The following is a 23,547-nucleotide window of genomic DNA, read 5'->3' as shown; positions in this document are numbered from 1 at the left end:
AAGGACCATAGGAGGTTAAAGTGTAGGTAGTGACCAGCTAATGCCTTATTACTGTGTAATACCCTTAGCCACATCGTAATACGCTGGCTAGCTACCACAATACGCTAATGGCATTACCAGACACAATACCAGAGGATAGAGTGCCAAAGGAGAGAGGTGAGAAAGTAATGAGCAACACTGTGCCGGTGAACCCTTGTGTTTTGTCTGGGTGGTGCAGAGAGGAGCGAGAGACAGTGTGGTCAGGAGTTGAGAGGTTCAGGCTGCTTTGATGACAGGGCAGGGAGAAAGTTGAGGGGAAACACAATGCTGGAACCAACGGTGGAACTAACCTGGGTTAGCCTGGGTGTGTTGGGTTTTTCGGTTCTGTGAATGTGCAGTGAACTCAAAAGGGATCTGTTAAGACGTGAACCTTATGTGACAACACTTATGAAACACGAACAACTGAATTTTCTGAAAGAAAACAAAATATGGTGTAAATGTACTAATTCTTGCTATGTTTGGCTTACATCACTCCTAAATTGTCAGTCATAATATACATTTTATTTATGAGACAAAAAAAATAATCTTTGCAACTGTGTAATATAGTATATTGCTAAAATATACAGCAGCATTCTTAAACCTAATAGTCCGTTAAAGAGGATCTGTGGTGAGGAGAGTTGGCTAATCACATGTTCTGATCTATTCCTAGTCATGTGGGAACTCACGTGGAGAAAACATCAGGCAGACAGCTGCTGTAGATGTGTTAGTAGAAACATTCAACTAGATGTTTCATGCTTTGACATTCGACTCCTCGGGAGTTTAAAGATCATACTAAAACCCTCACAATACAATCTTACTTATTGCCCATTTTATTGTATCCCCGCTGTTTTCGTTTACTCTATTTCACTTTCAGTTCTTGATGTTTTCTCAGAGCCAGGTTAAACTGTCACTTATCCCCATATGTTCACAATATGGGCCAGCCATAACTAGTGAGTGACTTGGCCCTTTTCTTGGTTTGAGCTTTGATGTGTTACCCAAGCCGTTCGATTTGTTTGTGAAATGTACAAAGATGAAACGGGTCTGACTGAGAAACTGTAATATAAAGTCTCCCTATAAAAAAGGGGTGGGGGTGGACAACAATATTTCTGCTCATAAGAGGAGAATCCGTCTAGGCTTACAAGGTTACTTTGGGATTTTGGCAAATGAACTCGTGGATACCATTTTTATGCCTCTGCGTCCAGTATGAAGGAAGTTAGAGGTAGATTTGTTATGCATGCTAGCAGATACCATAGACTTCCAGTCATTGCGCTAATGCTAGTTAGCACTACTGCTGGTTAACAACTTCCTTCAAATGGCACGCAGAGACATAAAAATGGTATCCACGAGTTCCTCTGACTCTGGGGAAGTAGATAAAGGGTCTCATTGCCGAAATCCTGAAATATCCCTTTAAGACTGTGACCTTGGGGCAGTGTGTGTGAGAGAGAAAGGAGACCAACCACTCTGAAATGTCCTGATTAGAAAGCAGCCAGACTTAGAGGACTGGCCGGCAGGGAGGATTTGGTAGTAATTTACTGTCCTCTGTTTCGCTCCCTCTAATTGCCGACTGTTTATCTGCATGGGAAGAGTTGACACATATTCCCACGGATCAGGAAGCTAGGACAAGTTAGGGCCCAGGATAGGGGGTAGAGAAAACACAAAACTCCCAGGCTTTTTATAGGGAAGTAGGTCTGTTGTCCACTGTCCAATTTAAGTGAATTACTCCGTTTCTGGAGCAAACAAACGTGAGGAAGCCTCGGAATCTAAGCTATGTGTTAAAGAGCATGCTAGTAGATACCATAGACTTCCAGCCATTGCGCTAAAACTAGTTAGCATTGGCTCGCCAAACGACCTCTAACTTCCTTCATACTGAACACAGATGCATAACAATGGTATCCACAAGTTCCTCCGACTCTGGGGAGGTAGACAAAGGACATCATTGCCAAAATCCCCAAGTATCCCTTTAATAAGATGTCTAAGCTCAACTTAGAGACAGGTAGTGGAGGTGACTCTGCGTATGATCCCCAAGGGTAAGAGAGTGAGCGTATAGACGGGGAGCAGAGTGTGGTGTCACTCCTCCCGATGGGGTTTCTCCCTGTGGGATTGCCTGCTGCGCTCCAGCCCCGTCTGACCAACATCAAAACAGACCCGACCAGACCAGACCAGTGTTTGTGTGTGTGTGTGACCTCGCCCACAGTCTCCCACTGCTCTGGGGTTTCGCCGTTCCTTATTTAACGCCCGCCTGGTTGGCACGGAGCGGAACGGCCCTCCACCACGGCGCCATGCTGCTCAGGACCTCCCCTGAGATAGCAGCCAAATATGGCCACCATAATATTAGAGGATATCTGCTCACCACACTGGCCACTGTTGAAAACGAGCTAGAGTTAGTGTATGGCGTCCATAGTAGGAAGTCATCAGTTCTCAGGCAAAACTCCAATTGTCCAACATAAGTCACTGATGACCAAGAGATATGTGTAAATGAGTGATATATAGGGATGCACAATCTGAACATCTGCGGGCACTGACAGGGAGGAGTAGGATCCCTGATATAGAGCGGAGTCAAGCCTCCTCTCTAATTACTGTATATCTGTGATTAGAAGTCATCATCTTTGACTTTTTAATTACCTGGATGGCCAGTTAAGACTTCTCTACAGTGTCCTACAGAGGGCAGCTCTGTGTGTATCAAGTTCTCCAGGGTAAACCACAAAATATTATTTTTTATTTCTACATTTATATACAGTGCTTATACAATGATCCGCGGGAGAACATGCACTGTGGGGTAACTGTATACACCGAACCTCCAGTTCATGAGAGGAAACCAGCACAGAGAGGACAGGAAGAAGAGATGCATAATGCTTTGCAGGGAAGTCTATTGATATGCAACGCTCTGAGCAATTTTTCTTGCTTGGCTGAGAAATATTTCTTCATTAACGTGGAAACAACAACAAACATTCCTGTTGCAGGAGATTCGCTCATTTGAACTGGAGAATGAATGTTCATTCAATCAAAAGTAATGTATTGCCTGTGATATTCGTGCATCAAGGCAAACCAAAATGAGCAAACAACAACTGTGTAAAGTGGCCCAAAGATAATTATTCCATCTAAAATGAATACAGGACATTTAATTCTTCAAATTACAGACAGGAGATGGCTTTGTCTATGCCTTTCTGCAAATGACCCTCAGGCACAGTACGGACGGGCTGGGCTCTGTGTGGTCATGTGGTGTCCTCAAATGACATGGAGGGCTGGGCTAGAGACCGCCCTGGGGGGCCAGAGCTTAACCCAGGTGTCTAATTGGTTAATTAACCTGTCACTCAGACAGGTGTAAAGTTCTTGAGTGACTCAATTAGGCCTTCCTCAAAACAAGTCACCTGCATGACGTCACCTTAGTATGTTGAATGAAGGGATTTGCACAGCACTACTCCAAGCCTTTTGACTCTGAGAGCAGTCGCTCTGTCCAATGTTTGGCCCAGTCAATCTGGGCTCAAAGTCTGGTTTAGAACAATATACACTGAGAATACCAAAAAAATTAGGAGCACCTTCCTAATATTGAGTTGCACCCCCTCATTTGCCCTCAGAACAGCCTCAAGTCGGTCGGGGCATGAACTCTACAAGATGCCTTTACAGGATGCTGGCCCATGTTGACTCCATTGCTTCCCACAGTTGTGACAAGTTGGCTGAATGTCCTTTGGCTGGTGGACCATGCTTGATACACACAGGAAACCGTTGATGGTGAAAAATTCAGCAGTATTGCAGTTCTTGACACAAACCGGTGCGCCTGGTACCTACTACCATACCCGTTCAAAGGCACATACATTTTTTTCTTGCCCATTCACCCTCTGAATGGCACACATACACAATCCATGTCTCAATGCCTTCTTTTACCTGTCTCCTCCCCTTAATCTACACGGATTAAAGTGAATTTAACAAGTGACATCAATAAGGGATCATAGCTTTCACCTGGATTCACCTGGTCAGTCTAGGTCATGGAAAGAGCAGTGCGTTAATCTAACATAATACAAACATCCCCATAAAAATCTGTCAGTTTAAAGTAGAGATGTCTTTTTTCTTTTTTTGCAATGGAGGCATCTCAATCCACCGCATCCGCACTTCCCCTCTCTGAAAAGGGGAGACTCTCGCAAGCACGCACAAGTATCACGGTACTCGTCTGAAGGTAGCCGGTACCCTGTTTTTCAAAAAATGAATGTGAGGATGAAGTTCAAACACTTCAAAACCTTGTTCCGTTTGACTTATTTTTTGACTGTCTTTTTTGACATTTCTGAATATGTTATTCAATGTGTTTCTCTAAAGGCCTGAATCAACATTTTATCCCAGCATTTGCATTGTCTACCTAAAGGGGTCGTAGAATTCCATATCAAATAGCTTCATGATCCATAGTATGAACATCTTAAAACAATTCCATATGTCAGCTTAGAACCTCCCCTGCGGCTTAGACTTTATTGTTCTTAATGTTTTGTATGTTCAGTGTATAATGAAAAGGGGGATACTGACTGTGTCCAACTGAAATGTGTCTCTCGCATTTAACCTAACCCCTTTGAATCAGAGAGATCAGAGAGGTGCCGGAGGCTGCCAAAATCAACATCCACGTCTTTGGCGCTGGGGGAACAGTGGGTTAACTGTCTTGTTCAGGGGCAGAATGACTGATTTTTACCATGTCAACTCGGGAATTCAAGCCTGCAACCTTTCGGTTACTGGCCCTACACTCCAATCACTAGGCAACCTGCCGCCCACGGGGTCCATCTCATACACTAATAAACCACAAATATGATTCAATAGCTCTTGTGCCTCCCCACAAACGGGATAATACACAATACAAAGAGAGAACTCCTCTTTGGATGTCACATCTTACATGTTCAGTTTTATGGCCAGAGTCCATACAGGTCAAGGTCATAGCCCAAACCCCACTTCCCCAATCCTCACTATACCACAATAGCTCTGCCTCCTGACAACCTCTATCAACTCCCATTACCCAGGTCAGTCTGACATAGAGGTAGAGGTGGAGGAGCAAGGTGGCATGAGGAGGAAGAATTCCTGTGGAAGACGAGCACATGGATATATAGGCCTATCTGGATATATAGGCCTATCTGGATAGATAGGCCTATCTGGATAGATAGGCCTATCTGGATATATAGGCCTATCTGGATATATAGGTCTATCTGGATATATAGGCCTTCTGGATATTAATCCATATATAGGCAATCTGATATATAGGCCTATCTGGATATATAGGTCTATCTGGATATATAGGCCTATCTGAATATATAGGTTATCTGGATATATAGGCCTATCTGGGGCCTATCTGGATATATAGGTCTATCTGATATATAGGCCTATCTGGATATATAGGGATATCTGAATATATAGGCCTATCTGGATATATAGGCCTATCTGGATATATAGGCCTATCTGGATATATAGGCCTATCTGGATATATAGGCCTATCTGGATATATAGGTCTATCTGGATATATAGGGTATCTGGATATATAGGACACCCCTGGATATATAGGTTATCTCTGGATATATAGGCCTATCTGGATATATAGGCCTATCTGGATATATAGGCCTATCTGGATATATAGGCCTATCTGGATATATAGGCCTATATATAGGCCTATCTGGATATATAGGTCTATCTGGATATATAGGTCTATCTGGATATATAGGCCTATCTGGATATATAGGTCTATCTGGATATATAGGCCTATCTGGATATATAGGCCCTGGATATATAGGCCTATCTGGATATATAGGCCTATCTGGATATATAGGCCTATCTGGATATATAGGCCTATCTGGATATATAGGCCTATCTGGATATATAGGTTCTATCTGGATATATAGGCCTATCTGGATATATAGGCCTATCTGGATATATAGGCCTGGATATCTCTGGATATATAGGCCTATCTGGATATATAGGCCTATCTGGATATATAGGTTCTATCTGGATATATAGGCCTATCTGGATATATAGGCCTATCTGGATATATAGGTCTATCTGGATATATAGGCCTATCTGGATATATAGGCCTATCTGGATATATAGGCCTATCTGGATATATAGGTCTATCTGGATATATAGGCCTATCTGGATATATAGGCCTATCTGGATATATAGGCCTATCTGGATATATAGGTCTATCTGGATATATAGGCCTATCTGGATATATAGGCCTATCTGGATATATAGGCCTATCTGGATATATAGGTCTATCTGGATATATAGGCCTATCTGGATATATAGGATATATAGGTCTATCTGGATATATAGGCCTATCTGGATATATAGGTCTATCTGGATCTATCTGGATATATAGGTCTATCTGGATATATAGGCCTATCTGGATATATAGGCCTATCTGGATATATAGGCCTATCTGGATATATAGGCCTATCTGGATATATAGGTCTATCTGGATATATAGGCCTATCTGGATATATAGGCCTATCTGGATATATAGGCCTATCTGGATATATAGGCCTATCTGGATATATAGGCCTATCTGGATATATAGGCCTATCTGGATATATAGGTCTATCTGGATATATAGGCCTATCTGGATATATAGGCCTATCTGGATATATAGGCCTATCTGGATATATAGGCCTATCTGGATATATAGGTCTATCTGGATATATAGGCCTATCTGGATATATAGGTCTATCTGGATATATAGGCTATCTGGATATATAGGTCTATCTGGATATATAGGTCTATCTGGATATATAGGCCTATCTGGATATATAGGTCTATCTGGATATATAGGCCTATCTGGATATATAGGTCTATCTGGATATATAGGTCTATCTGGATATATAGGCCTATCTGGATATATAGGCCTATCTGGATATATAGGCCTATCTGGATATATAGGCCTATCTGGATATATAGGTCTATCTGGATATATAGGTCTATCTGGATATATAGGTCTATCTGGATATATAGGTCTATCTGGATATATAGGTCTATCTGGATATATAGGTCTATCTGGATATATAGGTCTATCTGGATATATAGGTCTATCTGGATATATAGGTCTATCTGGATATATAGGGTCTATCTGGATATATAGGTCTATCTGGATATATAGGTCTATCTGGATATATAGGTATCTGGATCTGGATATATAGGCCTATCTGGATATATAGGTCTATCTGGATATAGGCCTATCTGGATATATAGGTATCTGGATCTATCTGGATATATAGGTCTATCTGGATATATAGGTCTATCTGGATATATAGGCCTATCTGGATATATAGGTCTATCTGGATATATAGGTCTATCTGGATATATAGGTCTATCTGGATATATAGGTCTATCTGGATATATAGGTCTATCTGGATATATAGGCCTATCTTCCCCCGCCATCCATAGGCTGTTCTAAGGCACTGATCTCAGACAGGATATGAAGTATTGAAGTATGGATATTATCATCTGGTTCTGCCATTCGGAGGACTAACATGACGTTTCCTCCTTGGCTCGCTATGTTGAGGATGATGACTTTTTTGTTTGATACTGCCGTATCTTTATGCTAGGACTGAGCATATTTCTATTAGCTGTGGTGGTTCCTTCTCCCTGTGGGGTTTAGGAAGGGGAGAGGGCTGGGTTTGAAAGGGAGTGGGGGAAGGGGGGTTCTAGCTGCAACACGGGTGCAGAGCAAAGAGCAACATCCCAAACAGCTGTAGAAACAGAAATGTGACACGGACAGGGATTTTGTGAGGGGTTTCGGAACTCATCCTGCATTCTAGAGCCACCATGTTCCAAATATACAAAGCAAAGACAAAATTCATAACATCACTTTATGAGGGTCACTTTTGTATGTCTAACAACAACAATGACACTGTTTTGGTTTTAATTGCATGATTGAATTGAATAAAGTGAATCGTCCTTATTAATTGTCGGAGAAAGATGTCAGTTGCAGTTCAAAGATGGTTTCACTGTGGATTAAATTAAGTTTGCAATAATCCATACATTCTTTTGCTTCACGGATAGCAGTTCTCTGCTCTAACTCTTTATGCAAAAAAAAAATCATGGCCGAGGGACAGTCAATATATCCATGTTAAGCAGGCAGCAGGCAGCAGGCTTCAAGACGGCAAAGATGAACATGTACATAATTGACTGAGAATTTATTGACTCCCTGGACATTTAACAGTCAGTCCCTCAACCCCTCAACCTTTGTTACAGACCAATAATAGTCACCACAGACAAATCAATCGGTTTACAGAGCACTGAGGCACCGGTCCCAAGTTTGGTAGGTGGGATAAAATGTCCTACAGTGAAAGAGTGGAGGAGGAAAGAGAGAGACACAGAGGTGGGTGATGGGGGTTGGGGTGGTCGGAAGGGTGGAGAGGCTGGGGAGCTTCTAAAGGCTTGTGTGTGTTGTGGGAGGTTGAGGGGTATGAGATGATGGGGGAAGGGAACTTAATGGCGAGATTACCCCTCTGATGGAGATAGTGGGGTAGATAGAGAAAAGGGGAGGGGTGTAGGGGATGTCCCAAATCCACCCCTAAAGACCCAGGGGATTACAGAGGCTGAGATTGAGTTGGCAGATTATGAACTGAGAGCTGAAAACTCTGCCACTCCAGTTCTGGTGAGAATCTCAGGGTAACGAGAATGGGTTAGAAGGAACAGAAGAGGGTGTGTGTGAATAATTGAACTCCTTTCCACCTTGTTTTTCTCTTCCGGGACAAAACCTTGGAGACTTCTTCACACTCAGCCAGGCCACAGATTTCAGATCAGCTCTCTGGGTTTAAAAGGAAGACAGGAAAAGCAATAGCTGTCAACTCTATGTTTTTTCATATGACTACACAATTATTTAACACACACACACACACACACACACACACACACACACACACACACACACACACACACACACACACACACACACACACACACACACACACACATCATCAACACATTATCACTTCTGGATTATGGGTGCGTGACAGAGTTCCTCTGAGTGAGACAGAAGCCAAAACTCAAAACAAAAAGAGAAAGTCAAGTAAACCCTCTCTCCTATCTCGGCAGAACACTTTGATTGGGAGTATGAGTGTTCTGGCTCACACTACTTTGGCTATCTGCTGTTTTTCTTTGATAAGAGCGTTAAGGAGCTGATTTTGCCCATCTGGCAGGTCATCTACCCCTTAGCTGAAATAACTACGACATCGATCATATTTTAGAACTATAAACTGTCAAATAGGAAAACCTGTGAATCCAATGATTGGCCTGTGCATTCTGACACTTCTGTCTGTTTTTCCATTGGAGATGGATCTGTTTAATAAAAGTTCAATTAAAAAGAAAAAGCAAAGCTATTCAAAGGTGACCTCTTGTGAACTGAAGTGCTTTGTCCTCTCCAAGCTGTTAAGGGATTATTCCCCTGATTGGCCCTGAGAGTGAACAGCAGGCCAGGTAGACATCCACAGGGGAGACCCAGGTGAACAGGTCAATAACATACCCCGTCCTCCTCACATCTGTTTTCCTTAAGTGCTTTGTGTGTGTGTGTGTGTGTGTGTGTGTGTGTGTGTGTGTGTGTGTGTGTGTGTGTGTGTGTGTGTGTGTGTGTGTGTGTGTGTGTGTGTGTGTGTGTGTGTGTGTGTGTGTGTGTGTGTGTGTGTGTGTGTGTGTGTGTGTGTGTGTGCGTGCGTGCGTGCGTGCGTGCGTGCGTATGTGTGTGTGTGCGTGCGTGCGTGCATGCCAGCGTGTTGTTTCACACACCTTGTTCACACAGGTAGGTTTCCAGATGGGACTGCTGCCTGTGTGTGTGAGTCATCAGGTCTACAGAGACACCCACCTCTGGTCTGACTGTCACCCATGGGTGCTTCTAGGGATGCCTGTCTGGTGGAGGGAGGAAAGCTCCTTGTGGAAGAAGTGTGTGAGCAAAACACTGGCTTTATTGTTTGTTTTTACTACGCTTGTAAAAGAAGAGACATTAGAGCCAAATTCAAAAAGGTGGCGTAAGTGTGAGCAATATAATTTCAATATTTTTCCATGTGAGACGAAGACATGAAAGCTTTGGTCATTTTCAAGGTCTGTTTCATACTTAGGGTAGCCTAGTTGGAACTTGTCGAGGTTAAAACAGACAGCCCAGTTGGCTATGCTTGAGGTGTGACTCAAACTGACCAGGACGACTTACAGACTGGACAGGATGATAATGCAACGTCAACTTACAGCTATAATCACATAGCAATTTGATTCAAACCAATCATTTTGAAATATGTTCTATAAATGACCACAGACGGAATAGTCGTCCTGCTGAGCTCATCCTGTTTGTATGATGGATTTAAATAGCTGACCAGTAAAGGGCTTCTGGGTAATATCCTCTTCACTTGTCTGCCATTGTGTTTGAGTGGATCAGTTTGAGCACGGTGAGGCACAGTATTACTAATCTTCATCACATTATGGGCAGTTATTTGGGATGCAAGAGGATTTGTGGACCAGGGATTATGCTCAGTCTGACTGCCATTTTGTTCATCTCAAACATGAAGTATGTCTACTGCATTGGTGTATGTGCCAGTAGCATTACAAACAGTACTTAGTTAAATGCTCCTAAGGTTAGTAGCATTAGATTAATAATTACATTCACGATTAATGCTATAATTAACAAGGTGTAATTTTGCACATCACGGTAATTACATAAGGGATCCTCACCACAACTGGGGCATTCTGGGTGAGAAAGAATCCCTTACAAACTCAGCTCATTAAACTTCAAAACTACCTGCTCCCTTCTTCTCCTGATCCAGGAAAGAGTGGTCAAATAGTGTGGGGTTAATTGCAACAATTAACACAAGCTCACACAGCGTTTGTGGCCTGCTTTTGTTGGCTGTTCTTACTTTATGGAAGAACTTAGGCAGTGTTGTGGACAGGAGTGTTACTGTTTAGTCGTCATTGTTCAGTCATTCAGCGGTTCAAAACGAGAGACAAAAAAGATCCCGCCTCTGCTGTTCTGAGATCAGGTCTTGGAATGTAGTAGGTAGGGAGGTAGCGGTAGAGACACACCTGCAGGCATGGGAGGCCCAGAGGGAACAGAGCAGGAAACACAAGGGGACAGAACATACATGGGCCATATGGCACAGGACGCAGGGTTGGTAGGGTCATGTTCCAGAGAGAAAGAGCGAGACGGACAGAGCGACAGAGAGAGAAAGAGAGTGAAGAGAGATAAAGAGGGTTTTCAAGTGTCTCCATACACCCCTATGAAAAGGCCTTGTGGTTTGGGTTACATATTTAAATGGGGATGTACAGCTCTCAACAGGGCAGGGCGTCAGACAAGACAACCTGTATGCCTGGGCATCTGTGAGTCATGTAATGTCAAGATAAGATTGAGTACTTCAACATAAACATCCTAATCTAGGGGTTGGGCTTGTTGTGACTCACTTTGTTACAACCTTCAAAACCCTTCTGATTCTGCTTGCTCTCTTTTTTTTATCTCTCTCTTTCTGTCACTTTCTCTGTCTCTTTCTCTCAGTCTATCTCAGTCGCTGTTGCTGTTGCTCTCTCTCTCTCTCTCTCTCTCTCTCTCTCTTTCTCTCTCTCTCTTTACAATTTCTCAAATAAGTAAATGAATAACCACCCGCTTGAACATATCCACACATATATACACGACAAAACCTATTCCCCCTCAGGAGACTGAAAAGACTTGGCATGGGTCCTCAGATCCTCAAAAGGTTCTACAGCTGCACCATCGAGAGAATCCTGACTGATTTCATCACTGCCTGGTATGGCAACTGCTTGGCCTCTGACCACAAGGCACTACGGAAGGTAGTGCGTACGGCCCAGTACATCACTGGGGTCAAGCTTCCTGCCACCCAGGACCTCTATACCAGGCGGTGTTAGAGGAAGCCCTGCAAATTGTCATAGACTGTTCTCTCTGCTACCGCACTGCAATCGGTGCCGGAGAGCCAATTCTAGGTCCAAGAGGCTTCTAAACAGCTTCTACCCACAAGCCATAAGACTCCTGAACATCTAATGAAATGGCTTCCCAGACTATTTGCATCTCCCCCCCTATTACACCACTGCTGCTCTCTGTTGTTATCATCTATGCATATTCACTTTAATATCTCTACCTACATTTACATATTACCTCAATTACTTAGACTAATTGGTGCCCCGGAAACATTGACTCTGTACTGACACCCCCCTGTAGGTTTTCTCACTGTTGTTATTTTACTGCTGCTCTTTAATTACTTGTTACTTTTATTCTTATTCTATTAATATATGTTTTTAAAGGCTCGTAGGTAAGCATTTCACTGTGCGGTCTACCTACACCTGTTGTTTTCGGCGCATGTGACTAATACAATTTGATTTGATTTGATTCGGGGTCCACTATTCCTGTGTACATTGTGTATTGTATGAAATCACTGTTGACTTGTCTTTGAGGCATTTTACACGTTAGCTCAACCAAGCACATTTGCTTATCCCTTTGAGGGACTCAACATGCTTATGTGACCCAATGCTCATTGACACATATTTGAAGCCTAGACATCCAGTAAACTTCAGCCCACCGGAGATCTGGCCTCAACCTCATTGTGCCCTCATCTCCCCTCACTGAAGAGTACTCTCAGTTCAAACTGTGAACGCAGTCTGTCAATGTGCACTTTGTGATTCCCTCATGCTCTACAAACTCCATGCCCACAGAATGGCTGCATCCAGCGGTGTTTAAAGTGTCAGAGAGTGCAAGCACGTTACTAGGTTGTGCTTTCATTTGTTTTAACATCAGATAGGCCAATGGTTTGAATCTGGAATAGTCATTTGAGGGGAAGGAAGGGGACATGAGGGGTGGGAAGGGGACATGAGGAGTGGGAAGGGGACATGAGGAGTGGGAAGGGGACATGAGGAGTGGGAAGGGGACATGAGGAGTGGGAAGGGGACATGAGGAGTGGGAAGGGGGCATAGGGGGTGGGAAGGGGACATGGGGGGTGGGAAGGGGACATGAGGAGTGGGAAGGGGACATGGGGGAAGGGGACATGGGAAGGGGATATGACGGGTGGGAAGGGGACATGAGGAGTGGGAAGGGGACATGAGGGGTGGGAAAGGGACATGGGGGTGGGAAGGGGACATGAGGGTGGGAAGGGGACATGAGGGGTGGGAAGGGGACATGGGGGTGGGAAGGGGACATGAGGGGTGGGAAGGGGACATGGGGGTGGGAAGGGGACATGAGGGGTGGGAAGGGGACATGAGGGGTGGGAAAGGGACATGGGGGGTAGGAAGGTGGACATGGGGGTGGGAAGGGGACATGGGGGTTGGGAAGGGGACATGGGGGTGGGAAGGGGACATGGGGGTGGGAAGGGGACATGGGGGTGGGAAGGGGACATGGGGGTGGGAAGGGGACATGGGGGTTGGGAAGGGGACATGGGGGTTGGAAGGGGACATGAGGAGTGGGAAGGGGACATGAGGGGTGGGAAGGGGACATGGGGGGTGGGAAGGGGACATGGGGGTGGGAAGGGGACATGGGGGTGGGAAGGGCTACAGAGGGATTGTTGTATAGCCCAGTGTCACACTGCTACATGGTACAGAGGGATTGTCGTATAGCCTAGTGTCACACTGCTACATGCTACAGAGGGATTGTCGTAAAGCCCAGTGTCACACTGCTACATGCTACAGAGGGATTGTCATAAAGCCCAGTGACGAAAGGGGATCAATATAAATGGATTCTCTTTTCACTGTCGAGAAATAGAGTAAGTCCATAGGGGAAATAAATAGGGGTTGATTGAGGATGTGTACTACTTTTGACCAGGGCTCATCACACTGGGCACAGATGTCAATTCAACGACTATTCCACGTTGGTTCAATGAAATGACGTTGAAACGACGTTGGTTCAACCAGTGTGTGCTCAGTGGGATAGGTCTCTGGTCAAAAAGAATACACAATATAGGAAAAAAGGGTCAACCAACTCACTGATGGTTCAAAATCAATTCTCCAGTTTGAAGTTACTGTTACTTCTCCTTTGCCAGTGGATTGAAATGTTTTCAACATCATTTACTAACATTTTGAGACAGGAAGTGTGTCGGTTAGACAGGAAATGGGATTGAGAGCAGACAGAGAGGATATGGAGGTAACAGAATGCTGAGAGGGGAAAGGAAAAGACAGAGAGAGGAAGGAGAGGTACTGTCGTCTGTCTCTGTCTGTAAATGACAATAAAGCTGTCCATCTGGGAGGAAGTCACCGATAGGAAATATGGGCAGGCCTGTATGTATTTTGGATAGATTCTAAATATTAGGGGTTAGGGTTAGGAGCTACGGTTAGGGTTAGGTTTTCTGGTTAGGGAAAATAGGATTTTGAATGAGACTGAATAGTGTGTACCACAAGACTGTGTGCGCATATATGTGTGATAGAGGGAGAGAACTTATCTGACGTTAAATAAAGAGTAATTGAGAGATATACTGTTGTATAACAGATGACTGCAAGTGAGAACCATCCAGAGTACTTTCCAGTAGTACCATACTCACTGTGAAGTGCACCCATGACTTGGCAAAGATCGCCCCCTGCTGTTGACTGCAGAATACTTCCCTCTAAAGCACAACCTTGTAAACTCTTCAAACGAACCCCATGCTCCCCTCTCATATCCCCACTTATCTTCTGTCCAACAACAAGAAAGGTTGTGGCTTCACTGACCCTGAGGATGAGCGGTATGAGACAAGGGTTGGACCCGTGCCATAGTAACCAGGCCATGATGACAGACAGACAGACAGACAGACGCACAGCATGACCAGGCTCACACAGACATGCACGCACGGCAACAAGGCTCGGGGTGTGTCTTAGATCTGCCCACACTAGTCCCATAGACCTCATGTGGTCTTAGCACGTATAAGAGTTCACGTGTAAGTGAATGACTCTCCCCGCCGGTCTGGCTGTCATTTGTCTACAATCCTCTATCATGTTCCCACGTGTGTATTGTCTGCGATGTGGTTTGGGCTCACATGCAAGCGTGTATCTTACAGGGTCAATATTAAACCAGAGGCGATATTGTCCCATGTCCCCACCCCAATGTTGAAGTTAGACCTACGCCCTTGCTTGTGCTCTGCCTCATTGACCTGTCAGTCTTTACGGTGGATTATTCTCTGTGTTTATTAGAGCACAAGAGGTAGCAACACATCAGAACAAAACAGAAAAGACAGACAGAAAAGAACAATATGGACACGTGACTGTTTTACAGAGAAGTGTCACAGAGGGACTGCGGTAGGGTCAGACTGCAACTGTGTTTTGTTAGGGCCAATAGAACAAGTTACCAGTCTCACGCCCATATAAGTTCATCCCAAGACACTCAAATTATGACCTCCACATACCAGTCAGCCAAAACAGTTAGCCAAATATTATGTCCTGAAAGGGCCATGTAATCCCAATCATTCCAATGTTGCACATCCTATTTCCACCATTCTTAATTAACTTCACAAGAAAACATGAGATATTTCCTATATACATTGCAAAATGGTTTTTATAGTGAAAGCAAATTTGCATCAGCTATGAAATCCCTTTCCAAATTGGTGCCAAAATCTCTGTGTGTAATCTGTAATCTCTTCATCTGGTTTTGTTGGTTAATTGATCTAATCCAGCCTGTTTGTTGGTGTCATTTTCAGGTATGAGTCTTATGACATGAACTACATGCCATTTACTGTATGGGTGCCAGCGCTTGTTCAAATGCTGTACAGTTCAACACTATGGAGAAGGTATGGAAAGGGAGGTGAGTGCTAAATTCCAAATCGACCCCTAGTCCCTATTCCCTATACACACCCTTAGATCTGAAAAGTCAATTGCTACTGGTGTTGGTGTGGTGGGTACAATCTACACCTGAGCAAGTAGAATGAAGATGATAACTGGTTAGGAGGAGCCTGGTCCCAGATCTGTTCACGCTGCTTTGCCAACTTCTATGGTCACTGTCATGCAATGTTTGCAAGACAGCATCAACCGATCTGGGACCAGGCTAGGCTAGGAGGGCATTCGGCCCCATGTACCCCCTCATCCCCTGACCCCACTCAACCCCTGCCCCAGACCCCATCCCACCTCCTTACAGCTGGCTTGTTAGTCTTCCTGGCCAGACATGCTCTTAGTCTTCAACTCAGCCAGCTTGCCTGTGACAAAGTTCCACTTGAAGGGCGTGTTCTCGCTCCCTCCTCCAAGCATGGCATATCTGGAGAAGCTGGTGTTGCTCCCTCCTCCTCCATCTTGACTCTGCTCTCCCTCCGTGTTCTCCCCCTGGTAACTCTCCCCCCTTCCCTCACCACCTCCCTCCCCTGCCGCCTCCTGACCCTCCTCCATCGTGCCCGTCTCGTTTGCTGCGGCTTCAGCCTGTTTTGAGGCGGCCATTTGTTTCCAGTTGGTGGCGAAGCTACCCCAGAATCCTGAGGGTCTGGCCGGTCTCTGCGGCTCCTCAGGCGTCACTGCTAGTGGACTGGGGATACAAGGGATGGAGAGGGACCGTCATTTTGTGTATCATAATATGTTTAACTCAATTAATATAATTACTTTATTTATTTATGTATTTAATTAAGCTTTAATTCATTAGACATGGCTGACATTCCCATGTTCAGGAAGAGGAGGTGGAAGAGGAGGGGGCAGGGGAATAGAGAGCTGTGTAGAAGAGTAGAGTCCCACTGACTGGTCTGGGACAGGCGGGCTCTCAGTCTCCTCCAATAGCTGGTGCTCATCCTCTTTGTTGAAGAGAGCTGACATCCTGTTCCAGCCTTTAGCCCCAGCACCCTGCACCTGAACACAGTGTCAAAGGTGTGTGTGTGTGTGTGTGCGTGCGTGCGGTGGAGCACTGTCCAATGCCAATCCTTCGGAATGTGATTAATGTGTAACGTCTGCATTAAGTTCCATGCCGCGTGTGTGTGTGTGTGTGTGTGTGTGTGTGTGTGTGTGTGTGTGTGTGTGTGTGTGTGTGTGTGTGTGTGTGTGTGTGTGTGTGTGTGTGTGTGTGTGTGTGTGTGTGTGTGTGTGTGTGTGTGTGTGTGTGTGTGTGTGTGTGTGCTTACTCTCTTGGCCAGCTGAGACACTGCATTGGGCATATCCTCCTGGACAGGGCTCATGTCAATCTCTGCATTATTGACCTGGGAACACAAGCCCAGCAATGACCATCACACATTTATATTGTCAGCCTCAGCACAGCAGTGTTGGTAGTGAAGTATTGAGCTCTGTGTAAAAACACATGCTGTACTCGGGGCGACCCTGCTTTTCAGTGCATTCGATTTTATTGGTAGTGGTTGCCATCTAGTGGGTTAATATAGACACTACAAGCAATTTCCAGAAAAATAATTCACAGAAAATGTCAAGGAAAAGTCTGTCATTGAAAATGCTGGACAGTGCCCAAATGTAACACAAAATCCTCATTTGTAGCAACATCATTTACTATATTGATTGGAGTAATCCCTGTGGATTCCTTTTAATCCATTATGCCGAAGACAATAAACTGAGGGAGAATATACAGCCTACTTTATTTCTGTATCCACTTTAAAAATAGAAAAAGCTGCCACAGAGTTCATTTCCAAGAGGGTAAATATTCTTCGCTTTTCTCAGACATACAATAAGAACGATGACAGTTTAAGTCCCCCCATAACTCAAAGAACTCTAAATAAACCATGTTTGCAGACATCATTCTAACGCAGTATCCTTCACATAAGCCCTGTCACCATGTCAAGGACATAATAATGAAATATAATATTATTCATTAGGATCTACAAGGCAAAACTGATCCTAGATCAGCACTCCTACTCTGAATATGGGGGCTTTCTGTCTTCGTCTGTCTCATCCCCTGTCACTGGAATGCCATCTAATCCATGTACGCAGCTCCAGTTCGGCATCAGGTTTCCCGACGTTCCGAAGAACTGGGTCATCCTTGTTCCAACAGCCTGTACCAACCCCGGACACATCGGGGGTGTCGAGACAAGAAAAAATCCTGAGAACTCAATCATCGATTTTTTTTAACCTGATAGTATGTCTAATAGCACTGATAGCTTGTCCATCATATTAGCTAACATAGGTTACAGTATGAGGGGTGGGTGAAAGTTCATATGAATAAACCAGTAGCTACTGCAGACAGAGTACTATAGCAGCGATTTGGGTTTTCGAATTTGTAATTGAAAGCCTATGCTACAGTGATTAGCATGTTTTGGCCAAAACTATAACAAAGCACAAGAGGAACTGCTCTGTAGTTTCCTCAAAGTTCCAGCAGAAATAAGCCTTTGTGAGCGGAACAAAATGATATAAGTCAAACTTCAACAACAATGAATAAGCAAACCAACAGATCTGTCGCCGTGAGAAGCCACAGCGATCCTAAATGAGAGGTTGTGTGTATCAAGCGTCTCAGGGTAGGAGAGCTGATTTAGGATTAGTTGTACTTTATAGATCACAGAACAAGACATCTGCAGGGGAAATCTGCAAATGAAAGATAAGCTTTTTATATTCTCTACCTCTTCCTCTGTGTACTCCTCTAGGTCCGGGTTCAGGGTCTTCAGCACTTTGCTCTTGTACACTTTCCATATGGGATTCATGCTTGTTCACCCTAAAAGACCTCTAGAACTGTTGAAACAACTCTCAGTAAGGCCTCACAGCTTCGTGAGGCAGACCGCCCTCTACCAAGTCCCCTCTTCAGGTCTTCTCAGTTTGGCTAATGCCCTTTTCCCATTCGTACACTTCCAGCTCTTAGACAACGACTCAGCCTCGACGGAACTTTGACCTGACTCACTCTAGGCCTGTCTAGAGTGTTGTAGGCCTGTGCTGTTTCATGTTGTATCCCGATTAGATTGTCAATGTCTCTTGTCAGGAACAAGTGTTACTGATAACATCCCTGTGAAGCATCTGATCTGTTAGAGGAATCAAGCAGTTACCAATGTGAACACACACACATATACACACAAACCCCATGCATGTACGCAACCACACACATCGTCACGGTTCAGGATTCAGGCTGCATCGGTTACCTGGAAACAGGTGTGGGTTTCCTCATGTATTTTTCAGCAGGGCTCTTTCCCAGAGGTAGTGGGCCATTGTCAGCTGGCACCGCTAGACTGGCCGCTGTAACCCTAACCCAGTGGGCGCTGGCTCCACACTGGTGCCATGTTTAGATGCCCATTACACTCTGATACTGATTAGAGTGTATGTCCCATTTGACTAACATTATGAGAAGACAGGCCCAAAGCCCAATGATGCTCCTGTTCAGTAGATCAGTACACAGGGTTTAATCTTCCTCCTAATTGATTGTTGTTCATTTCTGTCACACGTTGTCATGTGGTAGACGACAAGCAAGATCAGCTCAGTATAAAATGTGGCACAATTATGGCAGAAAGTTCAGGGCAGACTACGGCTACCAAATGAAGTTGTACCATCACAACATGTACGTCGATACACTTATAGTTTTGTTTAGGGTGGGGGACTAAAGAGTAGAGTACTTATTGGACTCCAGATGCATTTGAAAAGTGTCGAGTGACAACACTGTATCATGTCTTTCTTGTTTCTTTTTTAAAATCATCTACCTAATTTACTTTTAGTGCGTTTGTACATAAACTGCAAACTCCAATCCTTACCTGTTCACTTCCTTGGAGAGCTGGTTTTCAAGTACTGGTTTGTTGGCAACCTGAGGAGGGCTTGCTAGTGTAATGTAGATGGAGACAGATATCATAAAGCTTTGATGACCTATACGGTTTCATTGAATACTGAGCATAATACAACCAGATATTTAAAGAAAATTTGTTTCTGACACATTTTAATAAACTCTTCTAACAGTTTTTCAAAGTGTCATTATCTATTATCTAACTAAATGTTTTTCTAATTTTCTTTCTAATTTATATTTTAAAAAGTGTTGTAAAGTTTTGCATACACCAATAATCATAATCATAGTAAACATTGCCTCAATCCTAACAGCGCCTCTTCAACCTCAGGAGGCTGAAGAAATTTGGCTTGTCACCTAAAACCTTCACAAACTTTTACAGATGCACAATTGAGAGCATCCTGTCTGGCTGTATCACCGCCTGGTACGGCAACTGCACCGCCCACAACCGCAGGGCTCTCCAGAGGGTGGTGCAGTCTGCACAACGCATCACCGGGGGCAAACTACCTGCCGTCCAGGACACCTACACCACCCGATGTCACAGGAAGACCATAAAGATCATCAGGGACAACAACCACCCGAGCCACTGCCTGTTCACCCCACTACCACCCAGAAGGCGAGGTCAAATGTATCAAAGCTGGGACAGAGAGACTGAAAAATAGCTTCTATCTCAAGGCCATCAGACTGTTAAACAGCCATCAGTAACACAGAGAGGCTGCTGCCTACATACAGACTTATAATCAGACATTTCGCTACACTTGCAATAACATGTGTACGTGACTAATAAAATTTGATTTGATTTGAAATGCAATGGTGTTGTTTTACCAATGTAATATTGGCAGCCTTGACGATAATCTTGATTATACTACACAGTGGTGTAATCTTAGCATACCTGCAGTTCTCGTGTTGCCAGTTTTGATTACCATATAGAGTTTCGTTTTAATGAGGGGATTGCATACTTATAAGATAAACTTCAATAATGTATGGGCTTGTATGGAAGAGGCACGCACACACACGCACACACACACACACGCACACACACACACACACACAGGAACACAATATAGGCTTGACTGCTGATGGATGTTTCCTGTTTGAACAGCAGCCACTGATCACGGCTGCCCGGGGTTGGATTTTGTCCTGAGATGGAGATATGGGTCGTATTCATTAGGGCACAAGGTTTTTCACTGCTAACCTGTGAACGTTATACATGCCTAAAACTCACTGATCCCCTCCACTCACAGTGTGTTGTTAGTGTTTGCTGCACCTGATCATCATGCCTCTGTCTGCTGAATGGTTGTGTCCTTCTACATTAAAGTTCCATCTGCATCATTCAACAGGGAGACTACTGGCACAGCAGGTCAACTCCTGCAGTTATTATGGACTTAGGCTGGGATTCAATCCGAAGGTGTGTTATAGAGCAGTGCACTATACACCCAACAATGCACTTGCCATCTGGAGGTGAAAGAAGCAGCATTGAGTTTCCCTTTACCTTGCGCTCAATCTCACATGGGCCTTATTCCATTAGATGTGCAATGCATCATTCCTTCTTCCCTTCCTTGAAGTTATCGCTGATCTTTAAGTGATTGGATTGGTGTAAGCAAGGTTACCACCGTATTACTTTGACAAATCCAACCAATTTAGATCTGTGATAACAACGAATGTATGAAGGCTCTTACATGTGTAGTACATCCTTTGGGCATTGCCTTTCATGGCCACTAGGTGACTCAGGAAGTCTAAACTTTTATATTTCACACTTGTTTTTTTGTTTGACTTTATGAATAAGAATGTATTGATTATTATCCAGTTTTACCGCTGCTCCTTGACTCGGGATGCTTTACCCTTTATGTTATTACATATGGGGCATGAAACCAGTTGAAACCGGTGTGTCTGTATGAGGCTACCAAACAAAAATCAATTGTGCCACCTGAGCATTTTGAGGACAAGAAACACCAAATACTATTTTTGCTGATTGTTTAAGGGGATGTTGCATGTGTATATGTCGGCTAAAAGAAGTTAGAAAGGACCCTGCATGGATGAAGTGTGTTACCACAACCTTGACAGTCGCTTACTTTCTGGTACATGTCCGCTTAAAGGGGCAATCAGCAGTTGAAACAATAACAAAGCATTGACCCTGCCCCTGTTTCGGTAAAAAAAAAACTGTGGGGTGGGGCTGGAGAAATGTAACCACTCTCAAATTCATAGACAGAGCTATAGTTTTAACCTTGTTTTGGCGGCCTTATAGTGTTTGTTCACGTTTACTTTGCTTACAAACAAAGCTTATATTTTGACAGTTGAACTAAGCTCATGAGGCATTTATAAGTGATATTCTTCAACAATCAATAGGTACATGCCATTCATTTATAAGCCCAAACATGTAGCAACTGCTGATTGCCTCTTTAAAAGTCTATAGTAATCGAAGGAAAGGTGTCGGGGTGACATTATTAGTATGGACAGTATCATATCAGACTCAGTGAGTAAATGTTCAAAAATCAATGATTATTAGTCCAACCACATTGCAGTAATCGTAATAGGTCATCTAATTCCTGGGACTAGGAACATCAGTAAATGTATAACATACTGTGTGTGTGCACGTGTGTGCCTGCTTGCCTGCATTTTTGTGTACATATGTGTGTATGTATGTACAGTACATTTTAACCTCGAGGGCTCAGGGCAGATGCATTTCCACATCCCGCCACCACTTGGCGACAGGGAGCCATGTCACTCCTCTTAGCTCTGGGCATGAAGCGCTACCCTAAATGTAGAACAAAATGTACAGAACACAGAGTTCTATCCACACACACACACACACACATCCCAGAGCTTCCCTCCTACCTCGTCTTCCTCCAGACACGCACATGTCGCAGTGTGGATGTGTATGTGTTCAATGTGATCACAGAGAGGGAGAAAGCCTCTGCCCTCTGTCCTCTGCTCTCATCATGGCAGGCTGAGCCACCTTTAACATAGATCTGTAGGGCATTGTGATGTAAACATTAGTTGTTCTTAGATTGTTTTACTTGAAATTAAAATGAACAATTCAGTCATGAAAATTAGTATTTTGATTGGCCCAGGATGGCATTTTGGAACGATATACAATGTGTCTATATACAGTACCAGTCATAAGGGGCAGCAGGTTGCCTAGTGGTTAGAGCGTTGGGCCATTAACTGAAAGGTTGCTGGATCGAATAGCCGAGCTGACGAGGTAAAAATCTGTCGTTCTGCCCCTGACTCAAATCAAATATATTTATATAGCCCTTCTTACATCAGCTGACATATCAAAGTGTTGTACAGAAACCCAGCCTAAAACCCAGGTGTAGAAGCACGGTGGCTAGGAAAAACTCCCTAGAAAGGCCAAAATCTAGGAAGAATCCTAGAGAGGAACCAGGCTATGAGGGGTGGCCAGTCCTCTTCTGGCTGTGCCGGGTGGAGATTAAACATAACATGGCCAAGATGTTCAAATGTTCATAAATGACCATGGTCAAATAATAGTAATCACAGTGAACAGGTCAGGGTTCCATAGCCGCATGCAGAAGAGTTGAAACTGGAGCAGCAGCACAGCCAGGTGGACTGGGGACAACAATGAATCATCATGCCCGGTAATCCTGAGGCATGGTCCTAGGGCTCAGGTCCTCTGAGAGAGAGAAAGAAAGAAAGAGAGAACATACTTAAATTCACACAGGATACCGGATAAGACAGGAGAAATACTCCAGATATAACAGACTGACCCTAGGCCTCCGACACATAAACTACTGCCTGAATAAGGCAGTTAACCCATTGCTCCCCAGTAGGCCATCATTGTAAATAAGAATTTGTTGTTAACTGACTTGCCTAGTTAAATAAAAGTACATTTGGACACACATACTCATTCAGTGTATTTTTCTTTATTTTTGCTATTGTCTACATTGTATAATAATAGTAAAGACATCAAACTATGAAATAACACAAATGGAATCATGTAGTAACCAAAA

The 23,547-nt window shown here is 44.0% G+C and overlaps 1 protein-coding gene across 1 annotated transcript; it reads right to left on the bottom strand.

The window, feature by feature from the left end:
• Positions 1-16,043: 16,043 nt before the first annotated feature.
• Positions 16,044-18,524, bottom strand: LOC135521615 (uncharacterized protein C1orf232-like). Its single transcript, XM_064947326.1, has 5 exons — positions 18,444-18,524; positions 17,817-17,882; positions 17,010-17,084; positions 16,634-16,749; positions 16,044-16,426 (listed from the first exon to the last, which is right to left on the bottom strand). Exons 1-5 carry the CDS (start codon positions 18,522-18,524, stop codon positions 16,057-16,059), a joined length of 708 nt encoding a protein of 235 aa, XP_064803398.1. The 3' UTR covers positions 16,044-16,056.
• Positions 18,525-23,547: the final 5,023 nt, after the last annotated feature.

The sequence above is a fragment of the Oncorhynchus masou genome, chromosome 30, assembly GCF_036934945.1.
Source record: "Oncorhynchus masou masou isolate Uvic2021 chromosome 30, UVic_Omas_1.1, whole genome shotgun sequence".
In the NCBI taxonomy this organism is placed as follows: domain Eukaryota; kingdom Metazoa; phylum Chordata; class Actinopteri; order Salmoniformes; family Salmonidae; genus Oncorhynchus; species Oncorhynchus masou.
The sequence above is the reverse complement of the archived record's forward strand: the minus strand, read 5'-3'. Positions and strand labels throughout refer to the sequence as shown.

Coding starts and splice junctions, on each gene's coding strand:
- LOC135521615 (XM_064947326.1), bottom strand. CDS start 18,524: ATGAATCCCATATGGAAAGTGTACAAGAGCAAAGTGCTGAAGACCCTG. Junction 17,883..18,443: donor AGGAGTACACAGAGGAAGAG/GTAGAGAATATA, acceptor GGGTTGGTACAG/GCTGTTGGAACAAGGATGAC. Junction 17,085..17,816: donor TGATGCCGAACTGGAGCTGC/GTACATGGATTA, acceptor TTGTGTTCCCAG/GTCAATAATGCAGAGATTGA.